At 43.3% G+C, this 18,967-nt stretch overlaps 1 protein-coding gene across 1 annotated transcript in view; it reads left to right on the plus strand.

The window, feature by feature from the left end:
- The window catches only part of LOC130297295 (5-hydroxytryptamine receptor 3A-like), a 48,787-nt gene that overhangs the window by 11,933 nt on the left and 17,887 nt on the right, over positions 1 to 18,967 (plus strand). The window contains exons 5-7 of the mRNA XM_056549604.1: positions 3,882 to 4,030; positions 13,856 to 14,066; positions 15,988 to 16,116. Of these exons, the coding sequence (XP_056405579.1) occupies positions 3,882 to 4,030; positions 13,856 to 14,066; positions 15,988 to 16,116 (489 nt within the window). The remainder of the gene's footprint in view (positions 1 to 3,881; positions 4,031 to 13,855; positions 14,067 to 15,987; positions 16,117 to 18,967) is intronic.

Genomic DNA, 18,967 nt, shown 5'->3' on the forward strand with positions numbered 1-18,967 from the left:
ACAAACAGATAAATCAAGGCAGGATATGACATACTAAACAGGTCAGGATAACAAGAGCATAATTCACACTAGACAGAAAGACACTGCACTCCATAAAAGGAGTGGACAGCAATATTAACTCCAAATGGACTCCTTGCTAGCGTCACACTCAACAGTGTGGAACAGATACCAGCCAAGGAGGAAACATAAATAAAAAAAAATACATGAAAAACGGGCACAGACAACAATATACTCCTAGATAGATGGATTAGCACAAAGCTCGAACAGCATTCTATCCCAGGAGATCCAGGACCCAACAAGGTCAAACAGGACTTTACAAAGGCATATTGTGAACATAGACTAAGATTCACAAAACTCAGGCAAAACAATCTGAACATGGATCTAAACTAGGAACACTAAATACACTGCTCAAAAAATAAAGGGAGCACTTAAACAATACAATGTAACTCCAAGTCAATCACACTTCTGTGAAATCCCACTGTCCACTCAGGAAGCAACACTGATTGACAATCAATTTCACATGATTGTCAATAGGTGGAAATTATAGGCAAGTAGCAAGACACCCCCAATAAAGGAATGGTTCTGCAGGTGGTGACTACAGACCACTTCTCAGTTCCTATGCTTCCTGGCTGATGTTGTGGTCACTTTTATATGCTGGCAGTGCTTTCACTCTAATGGTAGCATGAGACGGAGTCTACACACAAGTGGTTCAGGTAGTGCAGCTCATCCAGGATGGCACATCAATGCGAGCTGTGGCAAGTAGGTTTGCTGTGTCTGTCAGCGTAGTGTCCAGAGCATGGAGGCGCTACCAGGAGACAGGCCAGTACATCATGAGTTGTGGAGTAGGCCGTAGGAGGGCAACAACCCAGCAGCAGGACCGCTACCTCCGCCTTTGTGCAAGGAGGAGCAGAAGAGGCACTGCCAGAGCCCTGCAAAATGACCTCCAGCAGGCCACAAATGTGCATGTGTCCACTCAAACAGTCAGAAACAGACTCCATGAGGGTGGTATGAGGGCCCACGTCCACAGGTGGGGGTTGTGCTTACAGCTCAACACCATGCAGGACGTTTGGCATTTGCCAGCGAACACCAAGATTGGCAAATTTTCCACTGGTGCCCTGTGCTCTTCACAGATGAAAGCAGGTTCACACTGAGCACATGTGACAGACGTGACAGAGTCTGGAGATGCCATGGAGAACGTTCTGCTGCCTGCAACTTCCTCCAGCATGATCAGTTTGGCGGTGGGTCAATAATGGTGTGGGGTGGCATTTCTTTGGGGGGCCGCACAGCCCTCCATGTGCTTGCCAGAGGTAGCCTGACTGCTACTAGGTACCTAGATAAGATCCTTAGACCCCTTGTGAGACCATATGCTGGTGCGGTTGGGCGTGGGTTCCTCCTAATGCAAGACAATGCTAGACCTCATGTGGCTGGAGTGTGTCAGCAGTTCCTGCAAGAGGAAGGCATTGATGCTATGAACTGGCCCGCCCGCTCCCCAGACCTGACTCCGATTGAGCACATCTGGGACATCACGTTGCACCACAGACTGTCCAGGAGTTGGATGCTTTAGTCCAGGTCTGAAATAAAAAAGCAAGAAAAGGCGCTCCTTGTGGAGTAACGTAGACGGTAAAGGTAAAGCAAAGGAAGATTCAGTACCGCTTACCAGAGGAGGTTGTGCAACAACATACACAACAATGGTAAAGGAGTGTAGTTGGGTAAGAACCGTCTGCAGCCTTCCTGGACATAGATAGAGTATATTCAAAGAAAAGCTTCGTTAAAACCAGGATTCGTGGGGCTGAGCGGAGCAAGGAGTCACAGAGCCATGATACATGCGCAGCTTCATCAGGCATCAGTCCAGGTCTGGCAGGACATCCCTCAATAGACCATCTGCCACCTCATCAGGAGCATGCCCAGGCGTTGTAGGGAGGTAATAAGGGCAAGTGGAGGCCACACACACTACTGAGCCTCATTTTGACTTGTTTTAAGGACATTACATCAAAGTTGGATCAGCCCGTAGTGTGGTTTTCCACTTTGATTTTGAGTGTGACTCCATATCAAGACCTCCATGGGTTGATAAATTTGATTTCCATTGATAGTTTGTGTGTGATTTGGTTGTCAGCACATTCAACTATCTAAGATCTAGGATGTGTTATGTTAGTGTTCCCTTAATTTTTTTGAGAAGTGTATATGCAATGCAAGAATACTAAAACACGACAAAGTACCAAATAAAGCAGGCTAAAATCCAGATATCAATAACAGACAGGAGAGAACCATGGTTAAACCCAGGAAATGTGCTCAGACAGACAAAAGTGCATAAAGAAACATGGTCAGAGTACCTGGTGAAATTACCAGCCCAGAGCAGCACCTGAAGAGGTCTTACATACCCTCCCAGTGCTGAAGGACTGAAAGCATTAACTCTCACATTACCAGAGAGAAGTTAACACAGAAACTGTTCAGACATGAACTGCATGTCTGAACAGAATCGAAAACAGAAAATGGCAAAAGACAAATAAACAGACATTACAGGTGCCTTGCAGCATTCCTTCAAGCAACTTACCTCCCTCCTGAAGCCTCTTAGTGACGAAAGGATAGGGGATAAGATGTCTGATCGCTGAGGTTCCACCGCTAGGAACTCCCGCGATCTCTGCCCCGCTGTCATCACTACAGACCACGCTGGCTCTGTGCGCGATGAGGGGGCGATGCAGGGTACGGAGCATCGTGATGTCACGGCCCCACCCCCTAAATACAAGTCTAGGGAAGGTGGCGTGGTGGTTGTCAGGCCCCCTCCCATAGACTTGTATTAAGGGGGTGGGTAATGATGTCACGGGGGCAGAGCCATGACATCACGATGCTCCATCCCCCTACATCGCCCATCATCACGCACAGAGTGTGTGTTCTGTAGTGATGATGGCAGGGTGCCGGTCCAGCGGTGGGGCCCCCGCGATCAGACATCATATCTCCTATCCTTTGGATAGGGGATAAGATATCTGGGGCAGAGTACCCCTTTATTGTCTATTTTGTGGACAATAACATAACACATATTAATGGTGGGCCATAAGGCTGGAGCGCAACAGTGTATTGTTTTACAGGGTGCACGTATAGTGATTCATTTTGATATGAGTATTTTTAAGGTAAAAAAATCATATGGTGAAAACAGTGAGACCAATAAGTTGTCTGTGAGAAGTCATTGTTCAATCTGCTGTCTATAGCCATGGAGACACATCAGTCTGTGTAGGAGCTGTATATTTATTATGGGATAGAAATTGTTCTTGCCATGTTGTTAAATGCTTCAATCTCACATTTATTCATCCCACTCAGTGTCACAAAGAGAAATGGGCAACCTCATCACACTGGTCATCATATAAAAGGAGCATTATAGAGATATTTAATCCCTGCTTCTGGAAATAACCAGAAATGACCCTATGAATGTCTCCAAATTTGACATGTTTTGGGTAGGGGTTGCATAAATCTTGTCCATTCTGTTGTCTAGTTCATAGGATTTTCCAATGAAGGCTGTAGCATTGGCAAGTATGTTTGTTAACAACTTAGTTTTTCTTTGAAGCTGATCCCCGTACAAGTTTTCCCACACAACCCAGCAGAAATTGGGACAGGACCGATCAGTGCTATGCCCCTACTCACAATGGGCCCCCTATCAACCACTTGTCGTGCCTCTATGATATGTAAGCCATCAAATGGACCTACTAGTAAAGTATTACAGGGCATAATTAATGGCTTCTGTATAACACTTCATTCTCATTCCCCTCACCAATAATCATCACCTTGCAATTATGAAATTAACAATTTTCAGTAGGAATATCTGTATAAAGTAAGATCTCTGTTGTCTAACTTTCTTTTAATGTCTCAAATGAAGATGTTGTATTTCTTAGAGAGCAGCATTGTTTTGAAGTCTCTGAAGAATTCCTCTGAGATACGCAGTGAAGAGGAAAAGTTCGTTGTTGACCATGGAGAGTGGCATCCTCTAGATTTAGTTGTGAAAGAAAAGCCACTGAATGGCTACTCAACCCTCCTGTGCACGGTATTGGGATTAGTCACTGCTAGTTGTTGTTATGTATTTGTCTAGTTATGTCGTAAGATAATGCAGAGAGTAGTTCTGATCCATTTATAAAGCTTCTCATAAATATATCTATAATTCTTAATGATGTTTGGATTAGTTGATCACTACAGCTTTTTATCTTGCTCAGTGGTGATAAACCCCACAATTGTAATACTTAATTTATTTGGGAAAATACCTAGGGGCACACAACACTAACAATAATTGTCGCAAAATGTTTGTTTGTTTGTATAGTGAGCAATATATTTTCATGTGTGGCTGTTTCCAGGGGCATCATGGGACCCCATAGCCAATAGCCATATCCACTGTCTAATGACGGAGCACTATTGTGTTTTATGCTATAGCAAGGGTTCCTGTGAAGGAATCTATTTGGCCCCTGCTTGACTTATTGACTCACAAACCTTGCTTGGCCTTGTGTGACCCTTTGGTGCCATGTACCAATGTCTATGGTCTGCTGGGCCAGCCACCACCCACAGTAGGAGCACTCTTGTGAAAAGACCAGGTACCCTGCTTCCCTATCCTGAAATGAGATAAAGGTTGAAAACATAGACTGTACTTATATTCTGCTCCAAAACCAATTGGGTAGCACAGCAAGTCCACACTTAAAGTAACCTGTCTTTACTATATCTACTTGCTGCAGCAAGTCCAGAGCATGAAAGCCATGGATTATTTTGCTCTCATCTGTGAAATGTTGCTTTTCTCAATGCACAAAGACAGTGCACATAGTACAATACAACAATACAATACTGTGAGAGCATAGAGATTATACACAAGGATGTCACAAAAAAGAGACCACGAACACATTGTCACAATACAGTGATTAAACACTAAACAGTGAGGGGTATTTCCATCTTAACTAAAGTAGATAAACTTGTAGGGCATGTCAAGTTAAATATTTTTGCAGCCCCCCCACCCCCCAGTAGTTAGATATTGCAGCCCCCAGTAGTAAGGTATTGCAGTTCCCCAGTAGTTAGAAAGGTCACTCCCCCCCCCAAAAAAAAAATTTTTATAAAAATTCAACTCACCTTTCCTCCTGCGTACACATCGCCATTCATTTTACTTATCTAGGGGAGTGATGTCACAGTAGTGAGATAATGTACATGGTGAAGTCACAGTACTGGAATAATGTATCCAGTAATTTTACTGTACAAAGACTATCCACGAAGTCCTGTCAAAGTGCAGATAAAACACAGTAAAGTGACTGCAGAAAAAAAAATTATAATAATATCACAGCATTAAAAAAAAAAACACAGAATGTCGTAATAAACAGTCTTAACCCCTTAAGGACGCAGGACGTACTCAAACGGCCCCTTTTCCGAGTCCTTAAGGACTCAGGACGTTTGAGTACGTCCTGTCCATTACCGGCCCCCTGCCGCTAGCTGGAGGGGAGCCGGTGCCCAATGCCTGCTGAAATCGCTCCGACGGCCCCGAAAGCCAGAGCCTGCAGGGGTGAGGTGGCACTGGTGCCACATCACGATCGCCCTGATTCGTCGGACGGCTTCCCAGCCGACCAATCAGGGCGCCTGCTGCGGGTGTCACTGCGGGTGCAATGTCAGGCTGCTGCTTCCAAAGCCAGCAGGATATTGTCATGTATCAAAAGAGGCATGGACTCAAGGGACAGGGACATAATACTTCCCCTTTATAAAGCATTGGTACGGCCTCACCTGGAATATGCTGTTCAGTTTTGGTCGCCTGTCCATAAAAGGGTCACTGCGGAGCTGGAAAGGGTGCAGAGACGTGCGACTAAACTAATATGGGGCATGGAACATCTTAGCTATGAGGAGCGATTAAAGGAGTTACAATTGTTTAGTCTTGAGAAGAGACGTTCAAGGGGGGATATGATAAACGTATATAAGTATATTAATGGCCCATACAAAAAATATGGAGAAAAACTGTTCCAGGTTAAACCCCCCCAAAGGACGAGGGGGCACTCCCTCCGTCTGGAGAAGAAAAAGTTTAGTCTCAAGGGGCGACACGCCTTCTTTACCATGAGAACTGTGAACTTATGGAACAGTCTACCTCAGGAACTGGGCACAGCAGGAAAAATTAACAGCTTTAAAACAGGATTAGATACATTCCTGGAACAAAATAAGATTAATGCTTATGAAGAAATATAAAATCCCATCCCTACCCCAATATCGCGCCACACCCCTATCCCTTAATTCCCTGGTTGAACTTGATGGACATATGTCTTTTCTCGACCGTACTAACTATGTAACCCGCTCCGCCCCTCTTCCGGAGGACGTGAGCAGATGCGGGACGTGCACCCCGGGTGCTGGGGACCCCGATCCCCGACGTTAATGTTGGGATCGGGGCCCCAGGAGCAGCAGCCGCGCAGCGACGACGAGGGACTGATGTGATGAGGGACTGATGTGATGCGGCTGGATTGTTGGAGGTGAGTGACAGCCTCCTGCTGTTGCTTAGCAACAGCTCCAAGCATGCAAAAAGGGCATGCTGGGAGCTGTAGTTTTGCAACAGCTGGAGGCACATTTTTTCTATGGAAAAGTGTACCTTCAGCTGTTGTGCAACTACAACTCCCAGCTTGCACAAACAGCTAAAGTGCATGCTGGGAGTTGTAGTAGTGCATCTGCTGGTTGCATAACTACAACTCCCAGCATGCCCGTTGGCTGTCGGTGACTGCTGGGAGTTGTAGTTTTGCAACAGCTGAAGGCACACTGAGTTATGTAGCAAACCAGTGTGTCTCCAGCTGTTGCATAACTACAGTCCCCAGCATCCCCAGCCAAAGTAGTATGCCTCCAGCTGTTGCATAACTACAAGACCCAGCATGCCCTTCCGCTGTCCGTACATGCTGGGGGTTGTAGCTTTTGCAACAGCTGAAGGCACACTGGTTGCAAAACACTGAGTTTGTTACCAAACTCGGAGTTTCACAACCAGTGTGCCTCCAGCTGTTGCAAAACTACAACTCCCAGCATGCACTGATAGACCGTACATGCTGGGAGTTGTAGTTTTGCAACAGCTGGATGTTTCTCTCCCCCCCCCCCCCCCAATGTGAATGTACAGGGTACACTCACATGGGCGGAGGATTACAGTAAGTATCCGGCTGCAAGTTTGAGCTGCGGCAAATTTTCTGCCGCAGCTCAAACTGCCAGCGAGAAACTACTGTGAACCCCCGCCCGTGCGACTGTGCCCTAAAAACACTACACTACCAAAAAATAAAATAAAAAGTAAAAAACACTACATATACACATACCCCTACACAGCCCCCCTCCCCAATAAAAATGAAAAACGTCTGGTACGCCACTGTTTCCAAAACGGAGCCTCCAGCGGTTGCAAAACTACAACTCCCAGCATGCACTGATAGACCGTACATGCTGGGAGTTGTAGTTTTGCAACAGCTGGATGTTCCCCCCCAATGTGAATGTACAGGGTACACTCACATGGGCGGAGGATTACAGTAAGTATCCTGCTGCAAGTTTGAGCTGCAGCAAATTTTCTACGGCAGCTCAAACTGCCAGAGAGAAACTACTGTGAACCCCCTACCCATGCGACTGTACCCTAAAAACACTACACTAACACAAAATAAAATAAAAAGTAAAAAACACTACATATACACATACCCCTACACAGCCCCCCTCCCCTCCCCAATAAAAATGAAAAACGTCTGGTACGCCACTGTTTCCAAAACGGAGCCTCCAACGGTTGCAAAACTACAACTCCCAGCATGCACTGATAGACCGTACATGCTGGGAGTTGTAGTTTTGCAACAGCTGGATGTTTCTCCCCCCCCCCCCCCAATGTGAATGTACAGGGTACACTCACATGGGCGGAGGATTACAGTAAGTATCCGGCTGCAAGTTTGAGCTGCGGCAAATTTTCTGCCGCAGCTCAAACTGCCAGCGAGAAACTACTGTGAACCCCGCCCGTGCGACTGTACCCTAAAAACACTACACTACCAAAAAATTAAAAGTAAAAAACACTACATATACACATACCCCTACACAGCCCCCCTCCCCTCCCCAATAAAAATGAAAAACATCTGGTACGCCACTGTTCCCAAAACGGAGCCTCCAGCGGTTGCAAAACTACAACTCCCAGCATGCACTGATAGACCGTACATGCTGGGAGTTGTAGTTTTGCAACAGCTGGATGTTCCCCCCCAATGTGAATGTACAGGGTACACTCACATGGGCGGAGGATTACAGTAAGTATCCGGCTGCAAGTTTGAGCTGCGGCAAATTTTCTGCCGCAGCTCAAACTGCCAGAGAGAAACTACTGTGAACCCCCCGCCCATGCGACTGTACCCTAAAAACACTACACTACACTGACACAAAATAAAAAGTAAAAAACACTACATATACACATACCCCTACACAGCCCCCCTCCCCAATAAAAAGGAAAAACGTCTGGTACGCCACTGTTTCCAAAACGGAGCCTCCAGCGGTTGCAAAACTACAACTCCCAGCATGCACTGATAGACCGTACATGCTGGGAGTTGTAGTTTTGCAACAGCTGGATGTCCCCCCCCCCCCCCCCCACAATTTTTTTTTTTACATATGCAAAAGTTGTGAAACGCCTGTGGGGTATTAAGGTTCACTTTACCCCTTGTTACGTTCCCCCAAGGGGTCTAGTTTCCAAAATGGTATGCCATGTGTTTTTTTTTGCGGTCCTGGCACCATAGGGGCTTCCTAAATGCGGCATGCCCCCAGAGCAAAATTTCCTTCAAAAAAGGCAAATGTGACTCCTCTTCTGAGACCTGTAGTGCACCAGCAGAGCACTTTTCACCCCCATATGGGGTGTTTTCTGAATCGGGAGAAATTAGGCTTCAAATTTTGGGGGGTATTTTCTGCTATTACCCTTTTTTTAAAATGTAAAACTTTTGGGAAACCAAGCATTTTAGGGAATTTTTTTTTTTTTTTTTTTACATATGCAAAAGTCGTGAATCACCTGTGGGGTATTAAGGTTTACTTTACCCCTTGTTATGTTCCCGAGGGGTCTAGTTTCCAAAATGGTATGCCATGTGTTTTTTTTTTGCTGCTCTGGCACCATAGGGGATTCCTAAATGTGACATGCCCCACAAAAACCATTTGTCGCTCCTTCCCTTCTGAGCCCTCTACTGCGCCCGCCGAACAATTAACATAGACATATGAGGTATGTCCTTACTCAAAAAAAAATTGGGTTTCAAACACAAGTAAAAATTTTCTCCTTTTTTCCCCTTGCAAAAATTCAAAAATTGGGTCAACAAAAACATGCGAGTGTAAAAAATGAAGATTGTGAATTTTCTCCTTCACTTTGCTGCTATTCCTGTGAAACACCTAAAGGGTTAAAACGCTGACTGAATGTCATTTTGAATACTTTGGGGGGTGCAGTTTTTATAATGGGGTCTTTTATGGGGTATTTCTAATATGAAGACCCTTCAAATTTACTTCAAACCTGAACTGGTCCCTGAAAAAAAGCAAGTTTCAAAATTTTTGGAAAAATTGGAAAATTGCTGCTGAACTTTGAAGCCCTCTAGTGTCTTCCAAAAGTAAAAACACGTCAATTTTATGATGAAAACATAAAGTAGACATATTGTATATGTGAATAAAAAAAAATGTATTTGGAATATCCATTTTCCTTTATTTAGGAATTCAGCATATATCACCGTCTTTCATATGATGTTTTTCAGCACGTTTGCAGCCTTAAAGGGGTATTCCAGGCAAAAACATTTTATCCCTTATCCAAAGGATAGGGGATAAGATGTCTGATCGCGGGGGGCCAGCTGCTGAGATCACCACGATCTCCCTGTAGCACCCGCATTCTATATGGGTGGTGCGTCTTCAGTTTCGGAAACCTCCGGGTTTCCGGGACTGGAGACGTGACGTCACGCCACGCCCCCTCCATTCATGTCTATGGGAGGGGGTGTGACGGCCATCACGCCCCCTCCCATAGACATGAATGGAGGGGGCGTGGCATCACGTCCCCATAGAATGCGGGTGCTACAGGGAGATCGCGGGGGGCCAGCTGCTGAGAGACTTTAGATAGGGGATAAAATATTTTTGCCCGGATTACCCCTTTAATGATCATTAATTAATGATGAAGTAGTTGGCAAGAACTGTGAAAGGGCCAAAACGCATCCTGAACAATGTGCTGATATATTCTGTTTACCTGAATAAAAAAATAAAAAGTAATATAAGAGATGTGAGTGACATTACCACACATAAATAATGCAAAAAAGTGATACCACAGAATAGGGATGATGCAGAAGACGATAAGAGCACTGCAATAATGTACTTTCTTTGGTCTCCTGATCAGCATTAAAGTTTTCATACCTCCCCCCCCATTAATCCAGAGTCATTGCTGCTTTTTACCTTTGAGTGCAGATGGACTGTTTTATATAATGGGCCCTGTAGAAGCTGCTACCCTGGTAATTCAGTCAGAATTTCAAGACAGACGGAAGACAGAATTCGTATTTCAGAAATAAGCCAAGTCCAATTACACTGAGCCTCACAATTTCTATTCTGTAACTTTTCAGCAGCCTTCTTACTATCATAACACTGTTGTTTACTGTACAGTGAAATGAAAGATGCATGTACATATAACAAACAACATTTACATATAAAATACATATACAGATGTAGCAGCCACCAAATTGATTGATGGTGCGCTACTCTGTTTTTGTGGCACACTATGTTATCAGCAGACTCCCTGTGACGGACTGCCTCTGCCAAAAGTGACTTCTCCTTCCTGATGACAATCCCCAGCATATCACAGGCAATATCCCCAGGCAGAACTAGAGATTATTGCATCCTTGTACCTGAAGAACCAGGCAACACCAGTCTACAGGTATAAAATCAGAACTGTTTATTGTGGAACAAGTGTCTCTTTTTATAGGAAGGACATCACAGGGGGGAAGGTCAGTAAAGACAATACAGGTGGAAGGTAGTCTGGGAGATAATCCAACAAAGGTAATACAGGTGACAGGTAGTCTGGGAGATAATCCAATAAAGGCAATACAGGTGAGAGGTAATCTGGGAGATAATCCAACAAAGGTAATCCAGGTGACAGGTAGTCTGGGAGATAATCCAATAAAGGCAATACAGGTGACAGATAGTCTGGGAGATAATCCAACAAAGGTAATTAGCTCTCCCTATACAGTGCCTTGAGTGCAAAAGGTGTATTGTGCACAGAAAGTGTATGAAAACAGTAAATAAAAGTATTTTAACTCTGAGCTTTAGGTCACTGGACAACATAAACTGAGGGGTACAAATAGTGATGTCCTAAAGTCCATCCAAGTAGGTAGGGTGACTCTAGGATCCGTCACACTCCCTTCTCATGTTCAATACTGATGTGTATTGCATACACTATATACATTACGATCACCAATACAGCACTATATAGCTCTATAAAGAGAACACCCGACCTGAGTATAAAGTGAATAGCCATGCATATGTATCACAGCTCAAGTTCGCATGTACCAACCCACAACATATTGTGAAAGCCACAATGTAAAAAGGATAAGTGTAGGTTATGGTTACAACTTGTGCTAAAATAAAGAAAAATCTGTTTTTATCCCATCAAACTGCACTTAATACCCCATAATGACAAAGTAAAAATTGAAATCTTTGCTAATTTATTGAAGAGGAAAATCTAAAATATTGTATTGACATAAGTATTTAGACCCTTTATATAGTACTTAGTTAAAGCACCTTCGGCAGTGATTACAGCCTCCAGTCTTCTTGGGAATGATGCCATGAGGTTTGAACACCTGGAATTTAGGATTTTCTGCCATTATTCTTAGCAAATGCTATCGCGCTATCAAGGTTGGATGGGACTCGTCAGTAGGAAGTCATTTTCTCCTCTCCAGAGATGCTTGTCTGGATTTAAAGCACGGCTTTGGCTGAGCAACTCAAGGACATTAACAGAGTTGTTCCTAAGTTACTCCATTGTTGTTTTGGATGTGTGCTTAGGGTCATTGTTTTGTTGGAAGGTGAACCTTTGGCCCAGCCTGAGGTCCAAAGCACTCTGGATCAGGTTTTCACTAAGAATATCATTGTACTTTGCTCCTTTTAGATTTCCCTCAACCCTGACCAGTCTCCCAGTCCCAGACACTGTTGTCACCACCATGCTTCACTTTAGGGATGATGTTAAGCAGGTGATTTAGTGCCAGGTTTACCTCCAAACATGACACTTAGAATTGAGACCAACAAGTTCAAGCTTTTTTGCAAACTCCGGGTGGCCATCTTTCTGGCCGCTTTGCCATCAGGTCCAGATTGTGGAGTACTTTCTGGAAGTTTCTCCCATCTGCACACAGGATATTTAGAGCTAAACCAGAGTGACCGCTGGGTGATTTCCTCTCTTACCAAGGTATTGCCTGACTTAGAGCCTGGTACAGGCTTGACATGTGTTGCTTTGGCATAAATAAGTGTACATTATCTTCATCGCTTGACTGCTTACAATACGTTGAAGAAGGGCACAAAAATGTTTTCTGTCACATGGAGTAGGAGAAAAAAAGAACTTCATAGTGTAAAACCACCGGGATATATGGCAGATCAACAAATGTTTCTGCTTTCCAAGGTGGTTGTGCAGCAACATACACAACAATGGGAATCATGTAAAATTGAATCAGATGGGATCTGCAGCCTCCATATTTACAGTATAACAGATATCGGATATCTCTCTTATCAAGGCCCTTCTTACCCAATTGCTTATTATGGTGGGACAGCCAGCTCTAGGAATCCTGGCTGTTTCAAACATCTTTCATTTCAGAAATATGGAGGCCACTGTGCTCTAGGGAACTTTCAGTGCAGGGGTACTCCGCCCCAAGAAATCTTATTCCCTATCCAAAGGGGCTGTTGGGACCCCCTGTGATCTCAGGGCCTGTGCCACAGCATTTTGAACACGATAAGCTTGGAGCTAGTACATAGCCGTCACACCTCCTCCCATAGCCATGAATGGAAGAGGTGTGATGGCAGTGGGCGCCGGTGATTCGTCAAGGAGCGGAGTGTGCTCAGTGCACCAGATGACTGGGTTGCCGCGCCGGTGATTGGGAAATTGCAGGGGGTCCCAGTGGCAACCCCCGTGATCAGACATCTTATCTTCTATTCTTTGGATAGAGATTAAGATGTCTAGGGTCAGAGTATACAATTAAGCTCTACCTCATGGCTTGGCAATGCATATCAGAACAAAAAAGTGCTGTGTGACATTAATAGACAGGGCTGGATGTTTCCAAATCATATCAACTTAATTTACTAAAGGGGACCCAGTCAAGGTGTAGAAACATTTTAAAGATAAAGAGAAATGGGAGGCCTCCGAGCTAAATTTCAAGTGTTATAGCAAAACGTATGAACACTTAGCAAAATTTTAGTTTTTCCTTTTTAATACACTTAGTGTGAGTGCAGGAAGGAGGAGGATGGAGGAAACTTGATTTTCAAATTTTCTTTTTTATTTTAGCACAAGGCCACAACGTAACAAAATGTGAAACAGTGAAAGGGTTGTCAGACTTTTTAGAATGCATTGTAAATTGTGCCAACCCACAATATTTCAAAACCAGGAGCAAAAAGTCGTAGGTAATGGTCACAGATGTTTGTGTTTTGATATTTTCATATGGCTGCCTTAAAGGATATTTTTGAACTCCTGTTCCCAGAGCACTTATAGGGTTTTTCTGGACTGTAAAATTGATAGGCTATCTTCCACTTCACCATGTACAGTACAGAATGGAAAGGTAGAGAATAGGAGGAGGATGATTTCTAGCTAGGGATCTTTTAAAGTAAAAAATGCAGGAACTGGTTTGTGTTTGAAGATGAAGTCCATGTATGCTATGTTCATTTTGGACTTTTTGTCATTCCACAGGTGGTTATACAGAGGCAGTCAAGCCTTTACGTCTTTGCCTTAATCTTACCTTCTTTCTTTCTGCTGATTCTGGATCTTTTAAGCTTCTACATTCCCAGATCATACAATGAAAAAATCAGTTTCAAGATTACTGTGCTCTTGGGAATATCTGTTCTTACACTTATACTTAATGATTTATTACCCGCATCCTCCGATGCTCCTCCGATAATCGGTAAGGAGAAAACTTGACTGTTTCCATTAATGTTTTAAAGGGGTTATCCAGGAAAAAACTTTTATTTTTTTTTTCTATACAGTACAGACCAAAAGTTTGGACACACCTTCTCATTCAAAGTTTTCTTTATTTTCATGACTATGAAAATTGTAGATTCACACTGAAGGCATCAAAACTATGAATTAACACATGTGGAATTATATACATAACAAAAAAGTGTGAAACAACTGAAAATATGTCATATTCTAGGTTCTTCAAAGTAGCCACCTTTTGCTTTGATTACTGCTTTGCACACTCTTGGCATTCTCTTGTTGAGCTTCAAGAGGTAGTCACCTGAAATGGTTTTCACTTCACAGGTGTGCTGGTGTGGAGGAGGAGGTGTGGTGGTGTGGGGGTGCTTTGCTGGTGACACTGTTGGGGATTTATTCAAAATTGAAGGCATACTGAACCAGCATGGCTACCACAGCATCTTGCAGCGGCATGCTATTCTATCCGGTTTGCGTTTAGTTGGGCCATCATTTATTTTTCAACAGGACAATGACCCCAAACTATCCTCCAGGCTGTGTAAGGGCTATTTGACCAAGGAGGAGAGTGATGGGGTGCTGTGCCAGATGACCTGGCCTCCACAGTCAACGGGCGTGAACCCAATCGAGATGGTTTGGGGTGAGCTGGACGGCAGAGTGAAGGCAAAAGGGCCAACAAGTGCTAAGCATCTCTGGGAACTCCTTCAAGACTGCTGGAAGACCATTTCAGGTGACTACCTCTTGAAGCTCATCAAGAGAATGCCAAGAGTGTGCAAAGCAGTAATCAAAGCAAAAGGTGGCTACTTTGAAGAACCTAGAATATGACATATTTTCAGTTGTTTCACACTTTTTTGTTATGTCTATAATTCCACATGTGTTAATTCATAGTTTTGATGCCTTCAGTGGGGTCCCCTCTATTTTCAATAACCAGCCAAATAAAACCCAGCAGTAGCAGTCTGGCATCATTAGGGTGGAAGCGCCATTTATTTTGGCCCTCCCCAGCCTAATACTACCAGTTTGCTACTGCTTCAATCTCAAAACCATCATTTATGACAGTGAGGGACTGCCGGTACCAGGCTCCTCCTAGTACCCCTGGTGCCATTGGATACTGGGGCAATAATAAGGGGGTTAGTGCTAGCCATTTTATGGGCTAATGCTAAGCCCTGGCATAGTAATGGATGCCATCTATTAGATGGCTTCTAAGCAAAAAATAAGTAAAAAGTAAATACACATACAGTATATATTTTTATTTTAAGAGTGTATTCACATGTAAAATATCCTGAGCATATTTGATGTGCAGGATTTGATGCTGCAGATTTCAATGTAAACTAAATGACTGAACACAGCTTCAAATCCTGCACATCAAATATGCACAGGATACTGTACAAGTCTCTAAGGCCATGTTCATATCTCGGAATGTTTGCACAAAAAATCTTTGTGTGGACATTCCGCAAATTGGGCTAGGACCACGTGGGAATGCGCAGTCTCATAGACAGCAATGCATTCCGTACGGAGTCCACAGAAAATGGACAGGTTCATTCTTTCTGCAGACACGGAAATCGGAATTTCCATGACAGAAAAATGTTGCCGCATGCACAGCGCAGTAGATTCCCGTTAAATTCAACGGGACTCTGCTGCAGCGGAATCTCCATGCAGGATTCCAATGCGGGATTCGCACGGAAATTCTGATGTGTGAACATAGCCTAAAACCTTTATTCAAAGAAGAAAAAATACATACCCCTCAGTAGCCATTTTATTGGAAAAAAAATTAAAAAAATCTTCTTTCCAGTTTCTTTCCTGTAATAAAAAAAAAACTACAACACCCATCATACCCAGACAGCACAAATGTATTGTGGAAGTTTATATGTTGTCTGAATTTCTTCTCTGTCTTGTTGCAGTATTGTTCGTTATTGGTACAATGAGTCTCATGACTGCTGGGATCCTAGAAACCATTTTCGTTATGTACATTGGAGGTAAAATCTTAAGGCCAGATTCAACTTCTGCTAAAACAAATCTGCTATATGAAGGTACCATAGCCAAACTTTCTACAAATATGTTTATGTTTTTTTATGTGTTAACCTTAAATGGTCACTGTCATTTTAACTAAATTGTGCGCATATGATATCCATTGTGACTACTGTCAAAAGTACAAATCACTTTACGTTATCCAGAATTCCGCTAAAATTCAAGCCCCATTGATTTTAGTGGAATCCCCTGAGGCATTCCGTAAAATATAAGACTAGTCTAACATTTTGACATAATGCAGAAAACAGAATATTGTCACTGTGGAATCCCATTAAAATTATTAAAGGGGTATTCCAGGAAAAAACTTTTTTTTATATATCAACTGGCTCCAGAAAGTTAAACAGATTTGTAAATTACTTCTATTAAAAAATCTCAATCCTTTCAGTACTTATGAGCTTCTGAAGTTAAGGTTGTTCGTTTCTGTCTAAGTGCTCTCTGATGACACGCGTCTCGGGAAACGCCCAGTTTAGAAGAGGTTTACTATGGGGATTTGCTTCTAAACTGGGCGTTTCCCGAGACACGTGTCATCAGAGAGGACTTAGACAGAAAAGAACAACCTTAACTTCAGAAGCTCAAAAGTACTGAAAGGATTAAGATTTTTTAATAGAAGTAATTTACAAATCTGTTTAACTTTCTGGAGCCAGTTGATATATAAAAAAAAGTTTTTTCCTGGATAACCCCTTTAAGCAGTCTATTATGGCGGAATTTCCAGCTGAATTTTTCTGCAGAATTCTACATGGAATTTTGCAGTGTGAACATACCCCAACTTGCTGTTCACTGCCTGTTATCATGTGAGGCAATGTAATGGTCCACACTCACTTTATGGTAGCAGTACATCCACACAAAGACACTCACATGATGCCTTTCAGCTCTACTTGAGCCTTTCTCAAACCTAAGATATTATTAGAGATATTGGGCAGTCTAAATGGGCCGAATGGCTCTAATTTGCCAACACATTCAAGGTGTCTAAAAACAAAGAATATACAGAGATAAGCAAGATAACACAAAATGCCTAGAAAGGAGTGTTAGGGAATCAGGGATAGTGAAAATAAATTAATGAAGAAGGACAGGCCCGGTGTTAAGGCAGGGCAAACCGGGAAATTGCCCAGGTCCCCCATCCCCCAGGGGGCCCCCTGCAGGCTGCTACAGTGTTTGCAGCTCAGGGAATGTGTGGGAATGCAGCCAGCACCATTTAGAAGTGAGCCTCGCTGCTTCTTAAAAGCTCTCAGCAGAGGCCATTCATGTAGTGCTGGCAGGGAAAGTCCGGCTCCTTTAACAACCCCCCACCAACTCCTCCTCCCCCTCCTGCTGGTAGATTTGCACAGTGTGCCTGTTGCCCGATGGGTGAGATAGCCTGCAGGCTCCAGGAAGCACAGAATCCGGCCATCAACACCTAGCTGCTATAGTATTCTCTGCCCCCAGCAAGCTCTCAGTAAAAGCAAGTATATTGACATCTAGTGCAGTGTTTCCCAACCAGGGTCCCTCCAGCTGTTGCAAAATGACAACTCCCAGCATGCCTGGACAGCAAGAGGCCTTAAGATCTAGTGTGTGAACATGTGTGATGTGAACTATATGCATTTATAGTGTGTTGTGTCTGTACAGCATGTACTGTATATACACATTATATATATATATATATATATATATATATATATATATATATATGTGTGTGTGTGTGTATTTGTATGTATATATTTGTGTATATGTGTGTGCATATGTATATACATATACACAAATATATACATATACACACAAATACACACACACACACACATATATTTTTTTCTTTCTGTATGTGATATGTAATGGTGTATCTGTCACTAAACAATTTTAATATTCAGGGACTCTATAGTGACAGGGACTGTTCCCCAGGACTGGCGCATGGCAAATGTGGTGCCAATATTTAAGAAGGGGTCAAAAGGTGACCCTGGGAATTATAGACCTGTTAGTTTAACCTCGGTTGTATGTAAATTGTTTGAGGGTTTCCTAAGAGATGCTTTTTTGGAATATCTTGATAAAAATAAATGTATGACCCCGTATCAGCATGGATTTATGAGGGATCGATCCTGTCAAACTAACCTGATCAGCTTTTATGAGGAGGTGAGCTCCAGACTGGACCAGAGGCAAATCGCTGGATGTCGTATATCTGGATTTTTCCAAAGCATTTGATAAGGTTCCACATAAACGGTTGGTGCATAAAGTGAGAAGGTTTGGGCTGGGGGAGAATGTGTGTAAGTGGGTAAGTAACTGGCTCAATGATAGGAAACAGAGGGTGGTTATTAATGGTACTTATTCTGATTGGGTGACTGTTACTAGTGGGGTACCACAGGGGTCCATCTTGGCATCTTGGGTCCTTTCCTATTTAATATATTCATAAATGACCTTGCAGAGAGGTTGAATAGTAAAGTATCAATCTTTGCAGATGACACTAAACTCTGTAAAGCGGTTAACACTATAGAGGACAGTGCATGGTTACAAATGGATCTGGATAGGTTGGAGGTTTGGGCTGGGAAGTGGCAGATGAGGTTCAACACTGATAAATGTAAGGTAATGCACATGGGGAAGAAAAATCTGGGCTGGGATTATGTATTAAATGGGAGCACACTTGGGACGACTGACATGGAAAAGGACTTGGGAGTCTTAGTTAACAGTAAATTTAGCTGTAGTGACCAGTGTTGGGCAGCTGCTGCCAAGGCTAATAAAATCATGGGGTGCATCAATAGGGGCATAGATGCCCACGACAAGGAAATAATTCTACCGCTGTACAAATCACTAGTCAGACCACACATAGAATACTGTGTACAGTACTGAGCACAAGTGTACAAGAAAGATATAGTGGAGCTGGAGAGGGTT

The sequence above is a fragment of the Hyla sarda genome, chromosome 13, assembly GCF_029499605.1.
Source record: "Hyla sarda isolate aHylSar1 chromosome 13, aHylSar1.hap1, whole genome shotgun sequence".
NCBI classification, from domain to species: Eukaryota; Metazoa; Chordata; class Amphibia; order Anura; family Hylidae; genus Hyla; species Hyla sarda.